Genomic DNA, 23,935 nt, shown 5'->3' on the forward strand with positions numbered 1-23,935 from the left:
GTGGAGAGGTTTTCTGGGTTGGGAGAAGATTTTGCTTTGAATTAAACTTCCCAAGAGTAGGCACTCAGTTTGTCAGCCACAGCCGAGTCTGCCAATGGCAGCCAGTGCCAAGTTCCAGCCGTAGGAGTGAGCCATCCTGACGTCCAGCCCAGGAAGCCCACAAAGAACTGCCGCCCAGCCAGTATCTGACCGCAGCTACGTGACAGATGCCAAGCCAAAGCCTCCCAGCCGAGCCCAGTCAGTCACAGAACCGTGAGAGGTAACAGTAAGTTGTTTTCAGCCACTAAGTTTGGGGTAGTTATTGTACAGCAAGAGATAACTGAAACAAATAACTTTTGTTCTTGCAACTAAGAACTCTGACTGATACATACAATCTCTCCTCTCCTTCCACATGGTAAGTATCTTAGACGATGGGGGTCCATTCCCTCTCTGAACCCATGCCCCCTTCTTGAAACTGGTTTTATTTTTTGCACAGAGGAGAAACTAATACATTTTCCTGCTTAAATTGCTTTTTAGGCAGATTGGGGTTTAAACAAAATAAAAACAATAAGTTGGATGCAATACATGTCAGTCAAACTGAACTGAATATTTATATCTAACAACTGCTTCTAAAAAGCATTTGCTTCTGTTTGTTTACCCACTCCACAGATAATTGCCTGACAGTTTAAAGCCAAATCACACGAAATTATGTTTAGGGAATACCAAGACTGTTTCATTTTTCCAAAACCATTTCAGAGCTCTGCCTTTGGTTCACTGGGCATTCTGATCTTGTGTTCACTTCAGGAGACACCATTCTGGGTTCTGTGCCTGTTTTTTCCCCATTTTAATGTTGTAATTAAAAGCTCTCTATTTGTTTGCCATAGGGAGCTTTCATAAACATCCACCGAATATTGTCAAGACTGAAAGCAAATGATTAGGTACAAAAGATGCTGTCTGCAGGGGCTCATTGCTCCATTTCTCTGGAGCATCAGCTTGTGTGTATAGCAATTACTGGATGATGTGTCCGCAGATACATGCAGTCTCTTGTGATTTGACTTTTCCACACTCCTGACAGAGTACTGACTCAAAGGTTTCAAGATAAAAGCAATCCAGATACTGCCTTCCTGCTTTTTCCAAGATTGGTAAATGCCTTTTAGTTGCAATTTAAATTGAACGTTGGCAACCTAAAGGTGATTTCCTTAGTTGATCTGGATCCTTCCTGACATGATTAGACCTTGACAGAGAGGCTCAGGAAATGGAGGCTCATAGCATCCATTTCCTGTCCTTTCCCTCATTCTTTTTTTTTTTTTAATTGAAGTATAGTCAGTTATAATGTGTCAATTTCTGGTGTACAGCATAATATCCCAGTCATGCATGTACATACATATATTCATTTTCATATTCTTTTTCATTAAAGCTTACTACAAGATATTGAATATAGTTCCCTGTGCTATATAGAAATTTTTTTTAATCTATTTTATATATAGTAGTTAATATTTGCAAACTACCCCCCCATCCAGTTTTGAAAGCCTCACATGGCAGAAATCAGCATGCTATCCCCCTGCAGAGAAAGGATTGTCGTAAAGGAGACATAGTGAGTGAAACCAGACGACAAAGTCTGTTCCAGACAACCATTTCATGGCTGGTGCCCTGAACTCACTGACTTCCCTCTCTTTTCCACGGAGTGTGGATTAAAGACCTAATGACGGACGGTAAAAAGTGCTTGAGCAATTTGCAAAAGTATAGTGAGAGAGTGAGTCAGGGAGAATTCATTCACAGCCTCAGCAACTTCGGTTGCAAAAAGACAAAATGTTAACATGCACCTCCCAGGTGTGCTGTGAAGTCTAGAAATGCAACTAAACCTACGAGCCTAAGTGATACTCTGAGTACTGTGCCTGGCTTCTTGGGCAATCAGCGTCCCCGCTGATTATCATCATGTCTAGGGCAATACTGGGAGCATACGCTTTAAGAGGAAAGCTGCAAAATGTAGAACTACAGAATTACCCACACTGGCTTCAGCCACCTGCTTGTGAGGGTGTTTGTTTTTTGGGGTTTTTTTGCTTTTTGTTTTTTCAATATTTCCAAGCAGGTCTGCCCCTTCTCTCTCTCATTTGATTGGATATAAACAGGGTTTGTCTACACCTGGGTTTCTCCTTCAAAGGCGTAAAATGTTCTGCCTTCATTTCTAACAAACTCCCCACCCCTACCCTGCCCCGCTACATTCATGATTCAAGGTAAATATGATTAGCAGTGACATTCTCTCACCATAACCCTATTACCTTATTTGAGGCAAATTTAATAGGCAGCTCTCTCTCTCTCTCACAATCTCTCACTTAGTAGCTACATTAAAGACCATGATGGTACAATTTATGGATGAAGATCTCTCATAGGAATTTCACAAGCATTGCATATCCCATTGGATACATTATTTTCAAAGTTATTTTTTCTGAGAAAGATGAACGCTGACATAGGCAGGACTTATTTGAAAACAATAGCCAACCATCACAATTTCTTATTTCTATCTTCTTCCCGAGAGAGAAAACTATACGGAGACTACAATTCAGCCTCTATCTTATAAAAGCAGAACCAGTACAAAGCCTACCGGCTTCATCTAAGGTCTCTGAAACAGATGGAAAACTTGCTTCTTCCCCTGGAGGGCCTGACAGTGAAAAGAAACTGGAAGAGTCTAAATACGCATCTCCTCTGGGGGCTCTGATTTGCTCTTCAGTTGAGCCTGCACGGTCCGTGGTGAAGAGCTTGGGTTTGGGGATGGGCAGACCTGAGTTCCAATTCCAGGGCCACTGCTGACTTGTATGACTTTGGAGATCTATTTCATCTCTCCAAGCTTCAGTTTCCAAGTGTTAAAGCAATGGGGGTACTCAAACTTACTTACTCAGAGGTTTTGTGCGCATTTCATCAAAAAATGCATGGAAGGTACTTAGCGTTAACACTTGGCACATAGGAAGATCTTGATAAATTATACTTCCTGTGATTATTTGTATACGATAAAGATTAGTCAGTGATAGTTAAAGTGATAACTGGTAATAGGGATTATGGGGTGTGTAACTAACCACCCCCAAACACGGTGGCTTAAAATAACAACAATTTATTTAGCTCAAGCCATTGTGTGTTGACAATTTGGGCTGGTCTCAGGTGGGCCATTCTTGCGCTGGTCTTGGCTAGACTCACTCTTAAATCTTCGCGTAGCTGGTGGTCAGCTGGGGCTGGCTGGCTTACAGTGGCCTCATGTGGGACGGCTGGGATGACTGGGGCCTCTCTTCTCCAACACAGCCCAGGTTTCTTCACATTTTCTAAGTCTCTGCTTGTACAGTGTTTGTCAACTGTCTCATTGGCCAAAGCAAGTTGCAAGGTCAGTCCAGAGCCAGGACTGGAGAAAGGCTGTACCTCTTTTGGGAGGAGCCCCAAAGTCAACTGCAAGGGTGGGCACGCAGCCAGGGGAAGAAACTGAGGATATTTTCCTTACACCACAAAGAGCCTCTTCTAATACTTTGATTTACCTGTGTTTGCTTCTTGTCTTCATGTCCTATATGTTTTAACCCCCCTTCTTCCCTGCCTCCTTCTCTTCCTCCAATGTCTACTAAGAAGCTAATAATGTTCCATGTAGAGGGACCACAGGAAAAATAGTTTGATTCCAGTTGTCATCAAAGTCTTGTAAAGGACCTCACTGCCTAGATACCATCATGTTTGAAGGAGCTGTTCCCCCTCTCCTCTTAGCAGATCCTCTACCCGCTGTGTTGGATGCTAAAGCTAGCTAGCATTTTAGTAAATAACAATGAGAGACAGTGCTTTCCCCTAATTGTTCTAAATGATAGTGTTTCTCAGGAAGCGTTTCCAGCGGTTTTGTCTGATTTAATCAAGATCACTTCACCTCATTATCTCGGGGTTTTGCTCCCTATCCATTTGCAATTCTCTTAATAAAGCACAGATGACTGTGACGTTTGGCTCGTGGGGCAATCAGGAGTGTGTGCCCTGCACAGTGTCCTAGTTGGCATGGAAGGGGCTGAGAACGACCTTCTGGATTAGAGGCTTCTCTTTTTCATTTGTTCTCATGTGTGTTTCCAACCACTTTGGCTACGATGGTAGTGAGAAAATTACTCTGGCATTCAGAGTAATGATCTCAAATGCCTAAGCTTAACTGGCAACAGAAATGGCCTGATGAGATGTCTGAGACTCTTAATTAGAGCCTCATCCTACTTCAAGTCTTTTCTAAGAGAATGGAGCTCAGCGTTGGCTATCCACAGACACATCTGGGGAGCTTTTAAACTACGCCTGGGCCTAGGCCACACTGCAGACCAAATGACATCGGAAAGTTGGGAGTAGAATCTGGGGATGGGTATTTTTGAAAGCTTCCCCGATCTTTCCAAAGGTCAGTCTGGTCTCAGGACAACTGCCTTGAGGGAACTCACAAAACGTTACAACAAAGAAAGGTCTTGCTTTTGAGACTGAGTAAAAGTAAGTCCAGAGAGGTCAAAGTTCGTCAAGAGGCCAGGTAAGGGGGAAGGTGGGATTCAAACCCTTGTTTTCTCAGTTCAAAGTCTGTGCTTTTTATCCTTCGTAAGAACTGGAAAGCCCTGAGTCACTGTTAAGCAATGGCAGAAATAGAGTGGAACGGAATGAAACAAGAAGGGCAGATTGCTGATATAAATATTTAGTGAGAAAGAAAATTAAGTAATGAGAGCATCCAATTGCATCACTATGACCATTTGGGAATAAGCTTTTGGGAGAAGTAAATATCCTTATGGTTATTTCCTATAAACTGTAAATCTGCTGGCAGTTACCTTTGAACACTAAAATGTGCGCTAATTAAAAATGAATCATCTCAGTGCCCAATTTAGAAATTGGAACAAACACTGGACTAAACTGGAAGCAGAGCTAATTTGGGCAATTTGGGCTAAAAGCTAACACTCTGATAGGATGTTGACAATGATCTTTCTAATACCATTTACAAAAATTTTTTTAATTTGAAAAATTTACTTATCTTTTAATCTAATACCATTTTAAATGATACCATCAGGCAGGCATCCTTTCTGGAAGAGGGCTCTACCGTGCGGCTCAACTTTGTGTCGACTGTTGGCCCCAGCACAGTAAGCAAGGAGCTGGGAAATGCAGGGACACAGAGAGGGATAAAACCCAGTTCCTACCACTCCAAACTTGGCTTTCAAGGAGGAGAACTGGCACAGAAGGGTTGGGAAGGATGTTCACTAAAAGTCCAGGATAGACCAACACTCTCAGCTGACGTACTAAAGGAAGTGGAGGCCAAATCCATCCTCTCAGAAATTGGGAGAGGTGGCATGACACACAGGCAGAACTTGATCTAAAGGATTTGACAGAGAAAGGGGGTCTGGGTGGTACCAAAAGCCTATATGTACTAACTAGGAAAACACTTAGGTGTGGTGTATGGGATCCAGTAATTATGATGTTACTATTTCTGACTTTCAGCTGTCTTTCCTTACTCAGAATCTTTGGCTGCTGATTTTTTTTTTCTTTTTCTGCCAACAATACAAAACCAAAAGACCAAAGGAATTAAAAAAAAAAAAACAAAACCAAAAAACAGAAAACCAAACCCATTAGGGCCAAACTATCTCAGGGCTTCTGGGATTTGCATCGTTTTCAAACAATGTAAACAGAAATGTCTCATTTGGAATCGTATCCTCCTTTGGCTTCTGGGGCACTGTGCCCTCTGGATCTCCTCTCGCTGTCTTTTTGGCTCCACACCCTCCCTCAGCAGGCTTTCTCTGAATCCTGCCTTCAGCTTCTGTCCCTGGGCCAAAGAGTCCCAAATCTCCCTCCTTGAGATCCCTCTGTCTGCCTTCAGCCTTATGCCCAGCTGCCTTCAAATCTATTCACTAGGATATTTCCCTTGGATGCCACCTGAAGCTTAATATGTAAAAGAGAAACTCACATCCTCTCTTCACCCTCTCCCCCCCAAAAAACCAGCTTTCCTTCCCAAGTTGTCTACTGCTCTTCCAGCACCATCCGTTTCCTTACGCCAACCTTGGAGTTATGTAACTAACAGATGCCTCGCTTTGGCTCTCAAATCAGCAGCCAACAAACCCCAGGGAGTCTTATTCTGCAGTAAGATTCAGCCCTTTTCTCTTCCACAGCCCCCAGTATTAGGCACCTAACACACTCTTCTGTATCAAAATCAAGGCCTCCCCTCCATGGTTTCTCTCCCATGCTGTCTGCTCTGTAGAACCCTGTTTCTGATACTTCAATGCTACCGTCCTTATAGAGAACCTCGAATGGTTTCCTAGAGGACAAATTCCAAGCCTGCATATAAAGTTCTTCATTAGCTAGTTCTATTTTGCCTGTTTTTTGGTTTTTGTATCCATTGAATAAATAGGTACTTTATTTATATAACTATTAAATTAACATGCTCTAGCCCTCCACTGTGTGCCAGGCAGGAGAACACAGATGTGAAAAGGATATGGTTTTTGCCATTTTCTGAAATGTATATAGTCTGACGGTGGAAAACAAGCACGTATGAGCCATTTCTGTGACTCACTCTAAATTGCCCTCCACCCGCCCCCAGCTAAATCAAATTCTGCATTCTTACAAGTCCATCCAAAGACTGATTTCCCTCAAGCCCTCCCACCTCCTTTATTCACCTTCTTTCTCTTCTCTTTTTGGTACTGCCCAGTATCTTTCCTTAACCAGAAAGTTAGACCCACCCTCTAGGACAAATTTTCTCAAATTTAAGCATGTATTTGAATCATTCTCATGTGTGATCCACCTGGCTTAGCTCAGAAGGCAGGATTCCACTTTTTAACAGGTTCCCAGGTGATTCAGGCACAAAAGGATCCTGAGCCACTTTGAGAAACACCGTTTTAGCCCTCTGTGGCTTCCTTCTGTTTCTCCATACAGGCTGTCCAGAGCCACAGGGCCTAGAAAAGCGTATGTGGGTCGCTGAAGGCTCTAGGCTTCAAGTGCCCTCTTAGGTCTTGTGACTATCAGACACATCAATTATCAATGACACTCAGGGAGTCAAGAAAAATGACTCAGTCAAGTGGACAAAACCGCCCCCTCTGGAGGAAACTAACTACTGAGGCGTAAAATCTCTCTGAAAGTCACCGGGAGAGCAAGAGGAAATTACATTTTCTGTCCTCTCAAAACACGCGCAGCCCTCGCCCCGGATGACCTCGGTGCGTCTCCAATGAATCATGTTTTCCGAGAACCCGAACGCACTGCGAGTTCAATAGCTCGTAACAGAAAAAGCCTGCAGGGACTCGATGCACTCAAGGCCATCGTGCTTATCCTCACAGCCTCATAAAGTGGTGCAACTGGAAGAAACAAATATTGCTAATAAACCTCGGAGAAGGATTCACGAAAACGAATGTTACTCAAATCACGAAGGTTTGGCAAGCGAACGAAGCGCGCAGTCGTGCACGCTGCGACGTCCTCCCCGCTGTCTTCCCCCCGGTCCCGGGCCCCGCAAAGCCGCCCCTCCCATCCCGGAGCGCGGCCGCCCTGTGGGGGCGGGGCCGGGACGCCGGCGACGTGCTGACGTCAGGGCGTGCGGACGCCCAACGCGTCGTCCGGCGCGGAGCTGGGCCGGCGGTGGTAGCTGTCGCCGGCTTCGTTGCGTGAGGCGCGGGTCCGCGTCGGCTCCCTCCGCCCTTCGCCCTTCGCCTCGTCCCGGCCTCCGCGGCCCGGCGCCGCCTGCCCGTCATGGTGCGATCGGCGCGCCCTGCGCGGCCCCACTGAGCCTGGGCGCGGCGGCGAGCGCGGCTCGGGGTCACCATGCCTACCCGTGAGTGGCCGGCCGAGGGTCGGGCCGGGCGGGGAGCGTTGGGAGGCGGCGGCCCGCCCGGCGCGCATTCCGGGTGTCACCGGTCCGCCGGGGCGGCGGGGCGGCCGGGCCGGACTGGGGAGAGCCAGGAAGTGCCCGCGACCGGCCGAGTTAGTTTCGTTTCGGCTTAGCCTTCCCCGGGGGGTGGCTTGGGAGCCCGTTGCACAGACAGGGAAACCGAGGCCCCGGCGTTAATCGCACCGCTAGTAAGTGCCAGAGCTGGGAGTAAGCTAGACCTGTGGGACTTCAAAGTCCTCCTCTCTTCCCAGCCCTCTCCAGAGCAAAGTGGAAATAGCTCCGGCCCATCGCCCTTGCCTTCCCACTTCCTCGGGGACCAGGCATCGCCCTTCCCCGCGGCCCCCGAAGTCCCAGCAGCCTTGACTTTCTTCCCGTCTGTAACACGTCCGGGTGGTTGAAGTAGGTGCTCTTTGGGGAACTTGTTGGGCTTAGATGCCCTGTCGTGTGAATGTTGGACCACCTGCTTCAGATCCCTTGGCAGCTGATTAAAAATTCCAGTTTAGGGCTCCTCCCTGGGCAAGTTGAATAAGAGCGTGGGCCCCGGAATCTGCATGTCCTACGTGTTACTGAGGGTCCCTAAAGTTTGAAAAGCGGTGGATAGTGGAGGCATTTTGGACAAATAGGGTACTACTACAACACTACTAACGACTGATTTTAAAACAACCAGAGGATCGCATTGTGACCTTAAACCCAGGGGCCTGTCTGGATATGTGAAGAAGCATGATAATGATTGATTTCGGATTCTTTTCAAGTACGGCTCTTTTAAGCAAGTGTTCCACACTGTGGAATCTTGAAACCCTTGTCAGTATGTTTCCAATTAGCTCATATTTCTTGGAATTCGTAACTCCTCATTGTCCTTATTTTGGTAGACATATGGGACACTGGATTTCCAGGTCAGTCTCAAATGCATGTTTTGTCTGGTGGTGAGTAGGGAGGAATTATCTCCTGATATTACAAAGTTTTATGCAATTTTGTAGCAAATTTTTAAACTATGTGAAGGTTACTAAGAACTCCTCATATGTGTGCAAGTAAGGTGGATTTTGTTAACAGTACTGTGTGTCTTAAACTTACGTTCTTGGATTTTGTATCCAGTACATATGTCTGTATTTTAATTTTATTCCTCTGGACCCGAGGAATATTGTCATCGTTATCATCGCCAATTTATTGTTCCTAAATTCATGTTCATGTTATTTAGTGAATTAGCACTGTGCTCATCTTTTACTTTCTGAGAAAGCAAAGGGGAGGGGATAAACACGTTAAGGCTTCAAGTGGTATTTATTGGTAAGATGGTAAATATAAGCATCCTATGCGGTTAAACAAAAATTTAATAATGTTCTAAGGTTATCTAGCTTCGCAGAGTAGATATAGAAAACTTTTTTTTTTAAATTGCGTGATTTACAGTGCGAAATGATGTATGGATGAGCCATAGTGTGCTTTGCATTGTTAAAAATGCAGTATTCATGACCTGAGTGGAGGGCAAGGGAAACATTTGAGTTGTCTGTCATTGCTGTTAATATTTATGACAGCACAATTTCTGTGATTGCTTAGAAGTGTGGTGCCGAATGGTGGTACCCATGCGAAGTCAGCAGTGTTCATACTGCCTTTTACTCTCCTTCTGTGGCCAGAACCCCCAGAATTGCTGGGACAGTATTGTGCACATGAGTACTTCCCAGAAAGTCTGCATATAGAATAAATAATTTCCAGCAAAATTATTGCTTTCTTTAGGGATGTTTTTAGGAAGAAAGCCCTTCCTAAATAAGCTAAGCTTTTTTTCTTTTTCATGTCAAGTGAGGTAAGAGGCTCATGTACCTGCTCTGCCAGTTAATCCTTAAGGGTTTAGTGAAATAAATATAATGTTTTTCTGTAAAATTAAAGGGTGGAAGATGATCACTGGGGCCTTTCAGACTCCATGATTGTGAAAGTGACCCTTGTTGCAAAGTAATAGAATTATTCTACTCTTGCTGTTTTGTTGCATATTTAGAATATTGATACTCTCAGTCCTTGAAACTGGAATTGGTGAGTAGAATCCAGTGGAGCAGGCTATACCTCTGAAGGCTGAGTGGTGGCTTATTTCGTGAATGTTTACAGTCGCTTCATGGGAGTTATTCAGGAGATCCATAGACTCTTTTTTAGAAAGCAGGTACCTGGAAGGATGCCTGACAGGAAGTTGCTAGGACACAGGAACAATTCCGTGGTCATGTCACTCTATATTCAGGCAGTAGTTTGAAACAATCCCTAAGCACAGATTTCAAGACTGTTTCACTAAACGATCTTTTCAAACCTACAAACCTATAATTTATCACATCATTTCTCTAAAGGCCTTTGTATCATCCTCCTCCGCTCAAGGGACCATTAGGAAACATTTTGATCTTGAAGATTTTCAAACCCTGAATCAGAATTTGAGTGAAAGAAATGTTCAAGCTTCTTAATCCAATCATTTTATCTTATTTTGCATATCAAGAGACTGAGACTCAGTGAGTTTCAGTAACTTGGCTAAGGTCACAGGTGGGCTGGAACCAGGACTTGAACACAGATCTGGCCCCTATATTTCCTAATCACAATGAGCATAGATAATGCTTCTTTTTCCCTAGCTAAGTTGCTAATAGTTTATCTTTTTAAACAATTTTCCCTGGAGTTACACCAAAACAAAAAAGAGCAGACATCAGATGTGTAAGCTTACAGGAAAATTTAACATTTTTGCCTTTCCTTTGACATCACAGGAGGCTTGCAAAGGAGGCTGGGGATGCTGCTGGTGTGCTTAGTGGAGAGATGCTTGATTATATAGGTACAGACGTGAACTTTGTAGTAAACTATTATATGAAAGGGATTCGTTACCTGGCAGGTGACTTATCTCAAAACAGGTCCAAAATTTGTGCTCTTTTATTGAATATGCAAACTTACTGTATATTGGCTGAGGGAAACTGCTGCTCATTACCATTCTTTGCTGTTAAATTATACTTTCAGTAATTTGTGGTTAATGGCTTCTTTTCTCATTTAGACATTGGCATTGATATCTGGCTGCATTTGTTAGGCTGTGGTAATGTGGTCCATTCGCGTTTGGTTTTTTCCCATTGATGAGGCTAATTATATTTGACTTATTTTTCAATCCATTCTTATGCAAGAAGTGCAGAATATAGATGAATTGTGAAGTGAAGAATGGATGCTGGTTGAAGTGTTTCCGTTTGGAAACACATTCCAAGTAAACTTGTCCTATCACTGGCTTGTGAGCCTTTTGTGTTTGTTCATTCTCTCTGCCTCCCTGCCCCTCTTCCCCATCTCCCTCTCCCATCCAGCACCTATGTATACTGCCAGAGTTATAGCTGGAGAATTTTCTTCCTCACAGTGACCTTTGGCTTGACATTGTTTTGGTTTTACCAGATCTCATCTTTCAATCTGTTCCCACTCATGGGGCCATAGGGCTGCACTGAAGATGAGGTGGGTGGTGGGAGGTAAGGTTGGGGAAGGAGAGAGGAGCCGGAATTTGGAGGATAATATGCCATGCAATTAATGTGGGTAAAACTGTGCTCCAGCTGTCACAGTCACAGTTAGTGGCTATTTTATAGGCATATTAGCAATTTCCAACTTACTGGTTACTTTATAAAAACTTAAAGTTTGCTATTAGCAATAGGAATTAATTATTGAATATTGATTGTACACCAGGCAATATACTTTGTGCTTTTAGGAATTAATTATCTCCCACATTGAGGGAGGTCCTGTTTGACCAATTATAGAAATGAAGAGGTTCAAGTTCAGGGAAGTTAAGTAGCATGCCTAATGACAGTAGGTGGAAGGGTTGGAATTGGAACTGGATGGGTCTGACTTCGTAGTCCCAGTTCTTTGTTCATACTGCACCCCTCTGAGCCAGGCAGGAGTTGAGTCTGCAGTCGTCAGATCCTATCAGTTTCTTTTAACACTGTCACTTTTGCTTAGCACTGTGCCCGATCACATAATAGGTGTTTGGTAAATGTTGAATAAACAAATGAACTCTAAGCAGAGTCAGAGAAGTTAGTCTTTGGATACCATAACCCAAAATAATTTTTCCCCTTAAAAATAGTGCTATAAAAGTTTTATAGTTTATGATTAGGTTCTTAGCAGACCTGCCTGAAGTATTTGCAAGGCCTTAGACAAAACTACAGGCAGAGGCTTACAAATCATAGTCCAAATCAGGGTTTCTCAATTTTTGTTGTACTGATGTCTTGGACTGGATAATTTTTTGTTTGAGAGGTTCAGGGCTGTCCTGTACATTGTAGGATGTTTAGCAACTTCTCTGGCCTCTACCCACTAGAAGCTAGTTGTAATCCTTTCTGTCTGCCAAACTTTTGACAACCAGAAGTGTCTCTAGATATTGCCAAAAGTCTGGGGAAGGGGCGCATGAATTGTCCCTGGTCTAAATATTTAAATGTTAGAGACCAAGCTGCGCCCACAGCCTGGCCTGCTTTCCCATCCAGGGCCCCTACAGTCTGCTCCCCAGAGATGCCTTCTCAAGCTGGGGGCCCAAGCAGCCTGCAGGCCCAACCCAGTCGGTAGTTATTTGTTACCTACTCTAAACTGGGATTGCCCTGTCGGGCTTCTTTGGGGAGCCAGAGTGGACAGGTTCCCCTCTCCCCATACCCCGCTTTTCCATCTCAGGAGTTGATACAGTTCTAAGCACGTCCCACAGCTATAGCACCTGCGTAGAGGAATGGGTGAGAGGAGGAAGCCCAGCTTTCTGAGGGAACTGGATCTGCCTAGACTCCCACTTCGGGTGATTTGGAGTGGGCAACTTTAAACAAACAGCTGCAGCCATCTTTCTCTGCTTTTCTAGGCTGTGATTGTCAATGGCATGTCTCTGTCCCCTCCCTCACCCATATATTCCTCTAAAAGGAAAGAAAACTTTTGGTGTTTTGGGAGGTAGAGGCCCTTTTTTTTCCTGAGTCAAATGAAGATGCTTGTTCGTAGGAGAAATTTTACCTATTACGTAGTTCAGCTTTGGTGTGGACTGATCCAGTATCATTTACAGGGCTTCTGTAGTAGTGGGCTGGATTTCAGTGGACAAAAGTGATTTCCTGTGGTCTATCATATTCTCCCTTTTGCATATTTATTTGTTGTTATCTACCTTTAGATATTACTAGATAGCAAGATTCCAGTGTTTATTAAAGCAGGAGTCACTACTAAGATGTTCTTACTGTACTTCTGAATCATACAGTGTTTCTGTGTGAACACCAGTTCTACTGCAAACTCCATTTTTTGTTATGTCAGTAACTATCTCCTTTGGCGGAGCCCCTGTGTAGGAAATGAGTACCCCTTTATCCTGTAATGGTAGTAGAAAGGTTTATTGGTATCATTGAAGAAACAGGTCCTTGATAATCTCAGAAATGGAGAAGAGGGCACAGAAAATTCCAACACGCTTTAAGGAGGAAAGGGTGGACCAGTAGGTAAGACATGCACTGTTTGTCTAGGCTAGGGGTTCTTAAATATTTTTACAAAATGAACTTTTTATGAAGCTGATGGAAGCCAGAATTATATTGTGCCAGAAAAGTGCAAATTTTCACACAGAGTTTTTGCATGTAGTTTCAAGAGATTTTAAGGCTCACTGAGATGTATCCCCCGGAAAAGTGGAGACCACCACAGTGGCAGTTGTTCTTTGAAGGTTTGTAATTCAGGTTGTAGAGGAATATCCTTATTTCCCAAATATATCGTGCCATTCTAAGTACTTCTTTCTTCTACATTTTAACTTTCTCCCTAATTTTTTTACATCCTGTTTATTGTTTTTTTTCTTATATTTCTGCTAGCCTACTGAAAGCTTTGAATTACAGTGTAGGTGAATGTTCAGTAAGGCTTTTCTAAATTCGATATTTATGAAGAGAGTTAATTTAAGAATTGTAGGATCACCAGAGGAGAAACTTCAGAGGGAAAAATGAAATCGATTTGGATCTTGTAGCAAAAAAAGAACACTTAATCCAGGCATTTAGAGAAAGATGAAACCAAGTGGGTTACGTGTGCCATTCAGACCTAGAGCCCAGGTCATTTGAACACTGGATGGGTATTCACAACTACATACTTATACTGCCCTTATAGGGGATAGAGAGGTATGAAATGGAAGTTTTATAAAAATCTGTGGCTAAAGATTTGAGGAAGTATTCAAAGTCAATATCAAATATAAGAAATCAGTATTTGCAGTACTTCCACAAATCAGAAAGCAAAATACCACCAACTTCCATGGTTGAAGCACACATCTGTACGTATAAAAGTCTAAGTACAACTGACTGATAAAGATTTGGGGGAACATGGTTCCGTTTCACTAATAAAGAAATGCTAATTAAAAGCAGAAATCATTTTTGGATTATCACATGATCAAAGACTTTTTAACAATAACAGGCAAAGGTGGCCGTGAGGTACAGTAGAAAAGGCAGAAGTTTAAGTCGGTTCAACTCTTCAAAACTAACTTGGCAATGTCTTATCAAGTACTTAAATAATGCCTATACTCATTGACCCAGGAATTTCACTTCTGGGAATCTGTCCTTAAGAAATGATTAAAGGCATAGACTGCATCAGGATTTCTGCACCAAGATATCTACATGGTAATATTTATAAAATAGTGAAAACCCAGAAGCTTCAATATCCAATAATGGGAAAGTGGTGCAAACTGATTACAGAACATCCTTGCAACAAAATGTCATGCAGGCTTTAAAAATGATTCTTATGAAAGTGCTGAAATTATGAATTATTTTTCTTTTCCTTTCTATAATTTGTGTTTTCCAGATTTTCTACAGTTAGCATATAATCTAAATCAGAAAAAGATGCTTAAGGATTTTTTTAATAGCTTCAGCATAATTTTTTTCAAAAGTTTCATAATTCTGTCCAAAACCTGAAGTAAAACATTAAAATATTGCCTTGAACTGGTTCTCCCTTTAGTCCATAGAAAAGAATGTTGAGTTTCTGATCACGTAGCGCTGACTGATGTCTTATATATGTCTGGCTTAGGAAAACAGTGCATTTACTCTCTGATTGCTATGACTTTACTATTAGATGATGGCACGTGTAGAATTCTGTGAATGACTTTGCGCACTAGTTGGTGAATTATGTGGTTTCTAGTTAGGAAGTAAAATAATGGGTCTTTTTTCTTGTCATTGGTATTTTATTCTGAAAGGAGGAAGAAATGATTTCTGATTTATTAAGTGGTGGTTTCAATTATGAAAACGCGAAAGGTTGAGATGACTCACTTTGTGTGGGTTTAGTTTGTTGGGAGTTTGTCGGGTTCTCTTCCCCCGATGATTGTGTGTTGTAGGATGATCACAAGTATGATCACAAAATGAATGTTGGCAGTTCCTCCTATGATTAATATGTCAAACCTGTCAGAATTCTCTCATCATTTGTATTTGCCAGACTCATTCCGTTCTTGAAATGAGCCTGCTCTTGCATATGCCTGAAATCAAGCAGGAGCTACTATTAATTTTCCCCTTTCCATGTAGGCTGTCATCTTCTCCCTCCTGGGTATTTATTTACTGCTCTCTAACTTTACGTATTATTAGATAAAATGATTCTAATTTTTATTAAAGAAAGAATCACTACTCAGGTTTTTTCATTGTACCTCTGAATTAAGAGTTTGCTGTATTCTAAAAATAGGCATTAAACCTTTGGCTCTGAAGTCTTCAAGGGGACTTTTCATTTTCCTAAATGCCATTATTTTTGGTTTTATTGTTAGTTGGTGAGTTATTCAGCTGTACCTTTTTCTTTTCATTACCTGAACTCAGGGTATTTCTGCTGCACAGGTTTTCTGGAGAATTCTAAGTATTCTTCACATCCCTGCTATTTAATTGGCTTTTTGAACAGCTGTCTGGGCAATTTGCTACTGAGTTCTCTCTGCTGTTGTTGCACTGACGTTTAAATGGATCTCACTCCTACTGGGCTGAGAAAATGAAATATAAGGTGTTCAAGTCAATTGACCCCAGGTCAATTCCCAGAGCCTCATAAACTTTGTAAAATGTGCTGGCCGGACTGAAGGACTGGCCTGGAAGTCAAAAGGAGTGGTCCATTTATGACATCTGACATAAATTGATTTATGAACTTAGTTAAAGTATTTTTATTAGCTATTTGATCCATTAATTGGAAAATGATAATATCTCTCAGGGATATTTAGAAGTGATAGTATTTATGTAATTACGCTTTAAAGAAAAATACTTTATGAACATGTTTTTAGAATCAGCATGTTGTCAGGACAGGATGATTGCTTCTTGGATTGTTACCCTTGGCTGCACCTGGTTCCAGAAGGACATCTACAGAGAACGGTGCTCTAGGCAGTTGCATAATAGCTGGAATTTTGGGTCTAAGTCCCTATGGATTTTCCCCATTCGCTTAGCCGGCTGGGCTATGTGAACTTCACAGGCCCAGTTTCTTCAGTTCACAGCCCAGATCAGAAACAGACTTAAGTGATTTGTGTGCTCCATGTTACCTTTTCCCTTGATTCCATCCTGGTTCTTTGCTTGGTCTTCCAAGAACGGGAGCACCTGTGGGAAGCTGTCCTAGGTGTGTCTTACTGTACTATCTTCATGAAATGGAGCAGTTCAGGTCCAGGAGATTGATGGGAGAAATGTAGATGTCCGCCCCGGGTCAGGTCTGCTTGTGTCACCTTCACAAGAGCTCCCTTCCCTGGCACAGGGCTCTCATGGTCAGTTCCTGAGCGTTCCCTGCTGTTCTTGATCCATATTGGAAGGTGGAACAGGGAAAGTTTGAGCTGCCTTTAGAGCTAAAGTTTTCAAAATGTCTTCCAAGGAGGTAGATTAGAGCCTGTTGTGTGGAGAGAATACTGAAGAGACTGAGCAGGTGGGCCTCTATCTGACCCAGCTTCAACTGGGATAGCTCTGTTTTTATGTTTTATTGGCAAGATTTTGCATTCAATTTCAGGAAGGAAATAATGTTGGCTACTTTTAAAAAGTTTAAAATTTATGGTCTTATATATTAGAATATGCCCTCTGACAAAAAAATAAGATATTTTAGAGTCAAAAGCCTAGGAACCTAGAGGAAGAAACCACAGCCATTGAGCTGATGGTGTCTCACCTGTTTTTGCGCTGGTGATCTCCAGGAACGGAGCTGTCTGATCTCTTCTTGTAGCCATTTCAGTCATAGGCACCGTCAGTACACCCTTGGGGTCATAGATAATCTCCTTCAGCCTTTCTTATTTTCTTGTTGGATTTCTCCTAGGGACTTACTCATTCAGCAAATTATTTTAGTGCCTGCGTGTGCAGGGTATTGCTAGCAGTCCCTAGTTTTTAAAAGTTTACCCAATTCATAGGCCTTTGGATAGATGGCTATGTGGCTATGGCACGAAGAAGGAAGTGGCACGCCCCCTAAAAACCGTGCTGTGGTGTTCAGAGAAAGACTGCAAGGAGAAGGTGAGTGGGAGGTGGCATCTCAAGCTTGAGTAGTCTTAGGAGAAGTGTGGGTTTGGGGAAGATGTTTAAGGTGAGTCATACGCGTGGAAGTAATCTGCAGCCAGCTGGAGTAAGTCGTTGGTGCTAGGAAAGGTGAAGACTTTAAGCCTGTATGTGCATTTGGTAATTTTGTCTTTTAATCATCACATACGTATGCAACACATACTGCATGTCAGTTAATCATAGGTGCTGAGGACACAGCAGGACCTCTTACTAGACATACAGGCATCATGACATCATCTCTGCTTTCACGAAGCTTAGTCTGGGAGCAGGACAAGTGCTGACCAGACAGGGAGCTTTACAAGCACCTAGTACTTGCTTCATTTGACACTGTATGTATAGTTTTTGATGCAGTGGATGGCCCATGGTACACATTCAGTGTATATTTGTTGAATGGCTCACATTACTAAAACAGAAACATAGGTTGCTATGGGAACACATGAGAGAGGTTGGAGGGAGAGCAGTTAGAGGTTATTAAAGTACCGTAGTCTGAGTGTGGGCTTTGGACTTGGATGATAGTGAGATGGATTGCACTGTACAGATATGAATATTGTTGAGAAAGTACAATTCATAAGATTAATTGGGTGAGGGGATGAGGGAGAAGGAGTCAGGATTCACTCCCAGATTTCAGGCTTGATCATTTGGATGAACTGCTCTGGTACGATACGGGGACTTTTTGGAGTATGAGCAGTTTGGGAGAATTGAGATGGAAGGTGAGTCCATTTTAGGAGATGATAAATGTGTGGTGCCTTAAAGGACTTCCAGAGTACATTTGTAGGAATGACAGTGGATGAAATTAAAGGGTAGGTTATAAAGAAAATAAAGATGCTAAGGGCAGATCCTTGAGGAACATGTGCATTTAAGGGTCAAATAGACAGAGGAACCAAAGAGGGAGCAAGTAAAACTTTGTTAAAACAAGTACCATTGCAACAAATGCTTGCATGACAAGAACTAGGTAAGACTCAAATGACAGGCTATTCATTTATAGAGAAGCACTTGAAATGTTTCAATGTAGCAAGAAAAAAAAATCTGGGCAGTCTCTTACTGTTGGATCTGATGCTTTGACAATGATCATATATGAAGTGTAAGGGGAAAAAATCTTATTTTAAAGCTTTGGGCCTTAAAGATGATCGTGTCTTAATTATAGGATGTGCTATCCTCTGCTTATGTCATTAACTTGCCTTGTCACTCACTGCTTCCTAGCTGAGGGAAGAGATTGTCAAATTATACTTAGTTGACAGGATATAAACTGTCCTTTAACTCCTGGGTATACAAAGCTAAATTGTGCAATTTGCAAGTAGAAGTTAGGGCAGCTCCACATATGTAATCTAAAATATTTCATACAGAACTGAATTTTTAGTAACTTATCCCATTGCCGTCTTCTTTGCGTCTCACTGTTGTGTGTATTTGTGGAAGAATTTAATGATTTGCTGGCAGCAGATACAGTGCTTATGTAAACTTGCTGAGGAACTGGAAGCAGAACTGAGGGGCATTGAGAGACTTGAGCTGCCACTTGGGAGCATCAGTTAGCTCCCTGCGTGTTCCACACCACATCTTCCCCTCAGACAGCCGAGACTCCTCTTTTTTCTCCTCCTGGTCCGTTGGTTTCTGCGTATTTACTCAATGTGATGCAGTAAACAGGCTGCATTCTTTTTTTAGCAGCATAGAAATATTGCTGCTTTTTTCTGTTGCCTGCCCTGACAGGGTACAGCAACATGCTGGTTAAGGGCTAAACAATTTTAAAAGCTTTGTATCCAGTGGTTCTGAGCATGAGGGAGTGGTGAGTATAATTGTGTGGTTTGGCTTCTGAGCTTTTGCTGGAATGGCAGTTGATTCCACTTTTAATTTTTTAAATCCAAAATCGCACTGTATTCATCCTTGCTGAACAGTCTGAGTATTTGCATGAGAGTGAGATAATTTTTGTTGTTCTTTTTTAATTTTCTAGGGTGAACAATTTTCTTTTTATAGTTGCAGTAATAAAATGAATACTACAGATGTATACAGATTTCCAGGTTCTTCTTTTATGCATAATGCCACAGAAAGTTTCTGTGTTTTTATCTTTCTTCCATGCATTAGTTGTAATAAGTCTTACCTTTGAACTTGAGAAAAATGTAGTAATACATTGAAATCTTCGGGTAGCATCAGATTTTGGCTTATGATTCATTAAAAAGATTGTTAGAAAAGATTCGATTGCCTTCTTAGAGTTTTGATTAACATAAAAATCAGTTGCGCTTACTGTGACCAAAAGTGTGTGTGTGTATAATAAATTAAAAGAATACTTAAAAATTTAAAGAAGTCTTAGGCTTTTGGCATTATGTCACCATTGTCTCACGTCTGAAATGGATACAAAATATTTAGAGTCTCTATGCTTTAGTTGGAAGTTTTGGGGACACTATCAAGCACTGAATCTTGAAGGTTTAAATTCGTAGCTTACTTTTTAAAACTTTACTTAGCTAGGCCCACTCAGCACATCCTTTGTTATTTTTTGCTATGTTCGAACTTCAGATAGAAATATAAAAATGTGTATTCAGTTTAGATACACAATTAGAGTGCTGCCTGTCTTTTCCTTTACTATTTAATCAGACAGTTTAATCATCTCAGTTCAAATGAAAATCTTCAGCATATGGCATAGACACTGTGGGTGTTGTGAAATCTATAAGAAGAATCAATGCTGTTGGTATATTGAATGTATTTATTCTAGAAATAATTTTGGAAGTTACCAACTGTCCCTCCCCTACCCCACCTCACCACAATTTAACACTTTTGTTACTCTGTGACTAATGACTAAAAATTTGTTAAAATTTAAGTAGTTGGGGAATTTTAATGCTGTTTTGAATTTTGCCTGAAATAACTCGTATCCTGCTTCTGAAATATTCAGAGGATTTTTGATGAAAAATAACTCAAACCAATCTGGTTCACTGAGAAAGGTCCTAGTCATTGCCTATGGTGGATTCTTTATATGGTGACAAATTAATATCTTTTGATTTAAAGGTTTATTTCCCTTGTCTGCAGTGCCTGAGCTCCTTTAAGCAGAAATTGGATTTGTCGGTACTTTTTTTTTCTTTTTAAAGAACTTAGCTAAAAAACTGCAGAAAACCCCACCCTTATCTTTTTTTCATATCCAGGTTTTCATTGTAGAGAATGGGGTAATAGTAGGATTTTAAACTGTGACCTTAGTATTGCAAATACATATTAAAGGCCACAATAATTATACTGATGGAAATAGTTGATTTTTTGAAAGAGCTTCATTGAGATACATAATTTGCATACCATGAAATTTACTTGCTTTAAGTATATATAGAAAGACTTGATTTTTATGTGAAACAAAAACTCAACGAATTACCTAAACAGTGATTACAGCTGTGAAATGCTAGTTTCCTTTTACCCCAAGATTTTCCTTCAGTAGGACTCCCAATTTGATAAATTGCACTGTGTTAGGAGACTTGCTAAAATTAAAGATATTAAGTGGCAAGATTCTGAAATTCCAGTTCTTTTAAACTTCTTTACTGTAAATCAAATTTGGGAGGGGGGGTGATTTTAAAATTACACAGTATATTTTTAAGCTTAAAATCTGAAATCATCCATAATCCCCAAACAAGTGTTTTAATATGTGGAAGGGAGAATTAATTGGACTTTTTCCTCTACATGCCCAAATTATATAATAAAGCAAAGGATTCCCATCCTTACAAAGTAAAAACTGGGCTGTACCTTCAAAATTGGAACTTGCTTTAAGTGTGGATTTGCTACTAGAATTTTGTGAAAGTTTACGTATTAGTGCTTCTGTTGTTTTCCTTGTTCGTTTTGAGAGTACTTTCTTGTCGCAAGCTGAAACTCACAGTGTGCACAGTGGGTAGGAAAGCGTTAAGACGCCCTCAGCTGCAGTTCTTTGGCTGTGCGCTTGTAAAGTAATGGAGTTCTCTCCTCCCCTTTTCCAGTGGTTGAGCTCCGAACAGCTCTTGGTTGTTATCTGGTATGCTGGGAATTCACTGGTAACTTTTTGTGGAAACACTCTAACAGCGTAACAGAAGCTTCTCATTTTTCCTTTCATGATGTACTTGTACTCTTAGGGACATTTTAGAGCTCAGAGGAACCTAGAATAGGAAGAGAAGATAACTTCTGGAAGTGGCAGGTTTTGTAATGTGACAGGTGCTCAGGCAGGGTGTCAGTTCTCCGTTCTCTACCGTCTAGTTCGGTTTTTATACCTAGAGAGCTGCGGTAACGACAAGATAATCTTTTGGCAGCCGTGTAATATTTTTGACTGTGTGGCTCTAGTCTCCATATTGAACAGTTCAGATTACTAGAAACAAGGCATCTCAGAAAGGCAGTACAGTATACAACTGTTAAGAGCACAGCGTCTTAAGTAGATCCATCACATCACTTCTAGTTGTGTGACCTTGGACAATTACTTTTATCTTTCTGATTCCCTGTTTGTAACCTATAGATGTTGATACCTGCCTCCCACGGTTATGAATGAGCATTAAGGAAGATAAAATCTGGAATATGGTAGATACTCAATGCATTTGTTGAATGCATTCTGAAAGAATCAGACCGTCAGATAAGGAATAGATAAGAATGGGGTATCCCTGGGATAGATTAGGCCCTCTAGCCATTTGGTTAGACCTTCAGTTTTGCACTATATCTGTGAAGCCAGAATTTGTGCCTTAGGGAACTTGGGTTTAGTATTTGATGTTCTATTAGTTTACTAGGGCTGCTGTAATAAAATACCACAAACTGAGTAACTTAAACAATAAAATTATTGTCTCACAGTTCTGCAGGTCAGCAGTCTGAAATCAAGGTGCTGGCAGATTTGGTTCCTTCTAAGGGCTGTGAGGGAGGGGTGTGTTCCAGGCCTCTTGACCTGGCTTGTAGATGGCCAGTTCGTCTAGAGTTTTCCCCGTACGTGTGTCTGTCTCCAAATTTCCTCCTTTTATAAGGATACGAGATACATTGTGTTAGAGTCCACTCTAATGACTTCATCCTAACTTAGTTACCTCTGCAAAACCTTTATCCCACTCTGAAGCACCCAAATTAGGACTTGAGCATATGAATTTTGAGTTCAGCCCATAATTGGCTATATGATACATGAAAGTGGAACAGATTTTTTTTTTTTACTTAGAATGTTTCCATTTTTTAAACCATGCTTATTTATTAAACTTTGATGTAAACTGATGGCATAGTCACTTTTTCTTTTACTAAAACCATAATATTCATTTACTGAAACTTAAGGTGAAGTTTATATAGCACTTGAGGAAAATTGGTAGAATTGAGCAAAAATTCTTTCCTTTCAGGGCTCAGTTATTTGGTATGCTACTAAATTCTCTGGGGGCTAACTTACAGTCATTTTGACATTTGAATTCCTGGTTTCAGGAATGGTACATAGCTAGTATCTAGCAAATACGAAATGTGCTGGTTTACATGTTATGTGAAATCTTACTTGTATTAGTTTCCCGAGGCTGTCGTAACAAGTTACTGTAAACTGAATGGCTTAAGACAACAATATTCTCACAGTTCCGGAGCCCAGAAGTCTGAAATTGAAGTGTGGGCAGGGCCGTCCTTCCCCACAAGGCTCTAAGGATGAACCCTTCCTCGCCTCTTGTAGCTCTGGTGGGTTGCTGGCAAGCCTGGGACTTGGCTTGTGGCAGCATGACTCTCATCTCTTGCTCTCTTCACGTGGCCTTCCTCCCTGTGTGCCTCTGTATCTTTCTCTTTATAAGGGTACCAGTCTTTGGATTAAGAGCCCACCCTAATTCAGGAGGACCTCATTTTAACTTGATTCCGTGTGCAAAAACTCTGCACAGTCACAGGTACTGGGGTTAGGACTTCAACATGTCTTTTTTGGGAACACAATTCAACCTGCATCATTTGTGTATTGCCTTAAAAAATTAGCTTCTTTTAATTTCCCTCTTTAACCTCCCAAGTATTCCTGACTAGTAAATGGACAACTTTGTTACCACAAATTAATGTTCTTGAGCCTCACAACTCAGAACTCTCCAACTATCTTGATTGTTAACCCATTACTTTGGTTTTCCAGGTACAGAATTATGCTTCATTTTCAACTCTTTGTTCTGTTTCAGGTAGTTTGTTACACACTCTTTTTTAAAGTGCCTTTTGTCTCATACTTTCTTTACCAACTCAGTGTTATGAGTTACGTTTGAAATTGTTGAACTTACTATTTTATACTTTACAATCAATTTCACTTCCAGGAGCCTTCTGTAATTAGAATGTGTGTTACCTTACTACTAATTGTGTCTTATCTATAGTACTTTTCATAAAGACAGGATATTCTATACGTATAGAATGGTATGAGCAAATAAATGCATGGGAATGAAATAGTTTGGGGCTGAATTAGAGAGCGGTGAATATTCACAGTTTTTATTGGGAAAGTAAGACTGAAAAAGTAAAGATTATGTCCAGGTTTACCTCCAAGACGAGCCTATCAATGAAATGTAAGTAAATTGGGGCACTCTTTATTTTGGTAAAGTATAACTTACTTTGCTTTTTAAATCTTTAAATATATGTGTGTGTGTGTGCAGCTAAAATAAGCTATTAAACTTGCCACGTGTATTTTGTAAAATAAGTGATTTGGGTTTTTGTGGGTATGCTCTGAATGAAGTAGCTTATAATTTGTCTAATTGTGGATACAATTTTAATAACCTTTTCCATTATATTCTCAATATATATCTGACATACAATAAAATGTTGTGTACTTTTATTCTTT

At 41.2% G+C, this 23,935-nt stretch overlaps 1 protein-coding gene across 3 annotated transcripts in view; it reads left to right on the forward strand.

Moving 5' to 3' along the window:
• The first annotated feature begins 7,566 nt into the window (after positions 1-7,566).
• EFR3A (EFR3 homolog A) overlaps positions 7,567-23,935 on the forward strand; it is a 90,522-nt gene continuing 74,153 nt past the window's right edge. For all 3 annotated transcript variants that reach the window (XR_012064225.1, XM_072949728.1, XM_072949730.1), the window contains exon 1: positions 7,567-7,750. Coding sequence is in view for 2 of the 3 variants with exons in the window: in XM_072949728.1 (XP_072805829.1) it covers positions 7,741-7,750 (10 nt within the window). In the remaining variant the exon portion in view is untranslated. The remainder of the gene's footprint in view (positions 7,751-23,935) is intronic.

Source organism: Vicugna pacos, chromosome 25 (assembly GCF_048564905.1).
Source record: "Vicugna pacos chromosome 25, VicPac4, whole genome shotgun sequence".
NCBI classification, from domain to species: Eukaryota; Metazoa; Chordata; class Mammalia; order Artiodactyla; family Camelidae; genus Vicugna; species Vicugna pacos.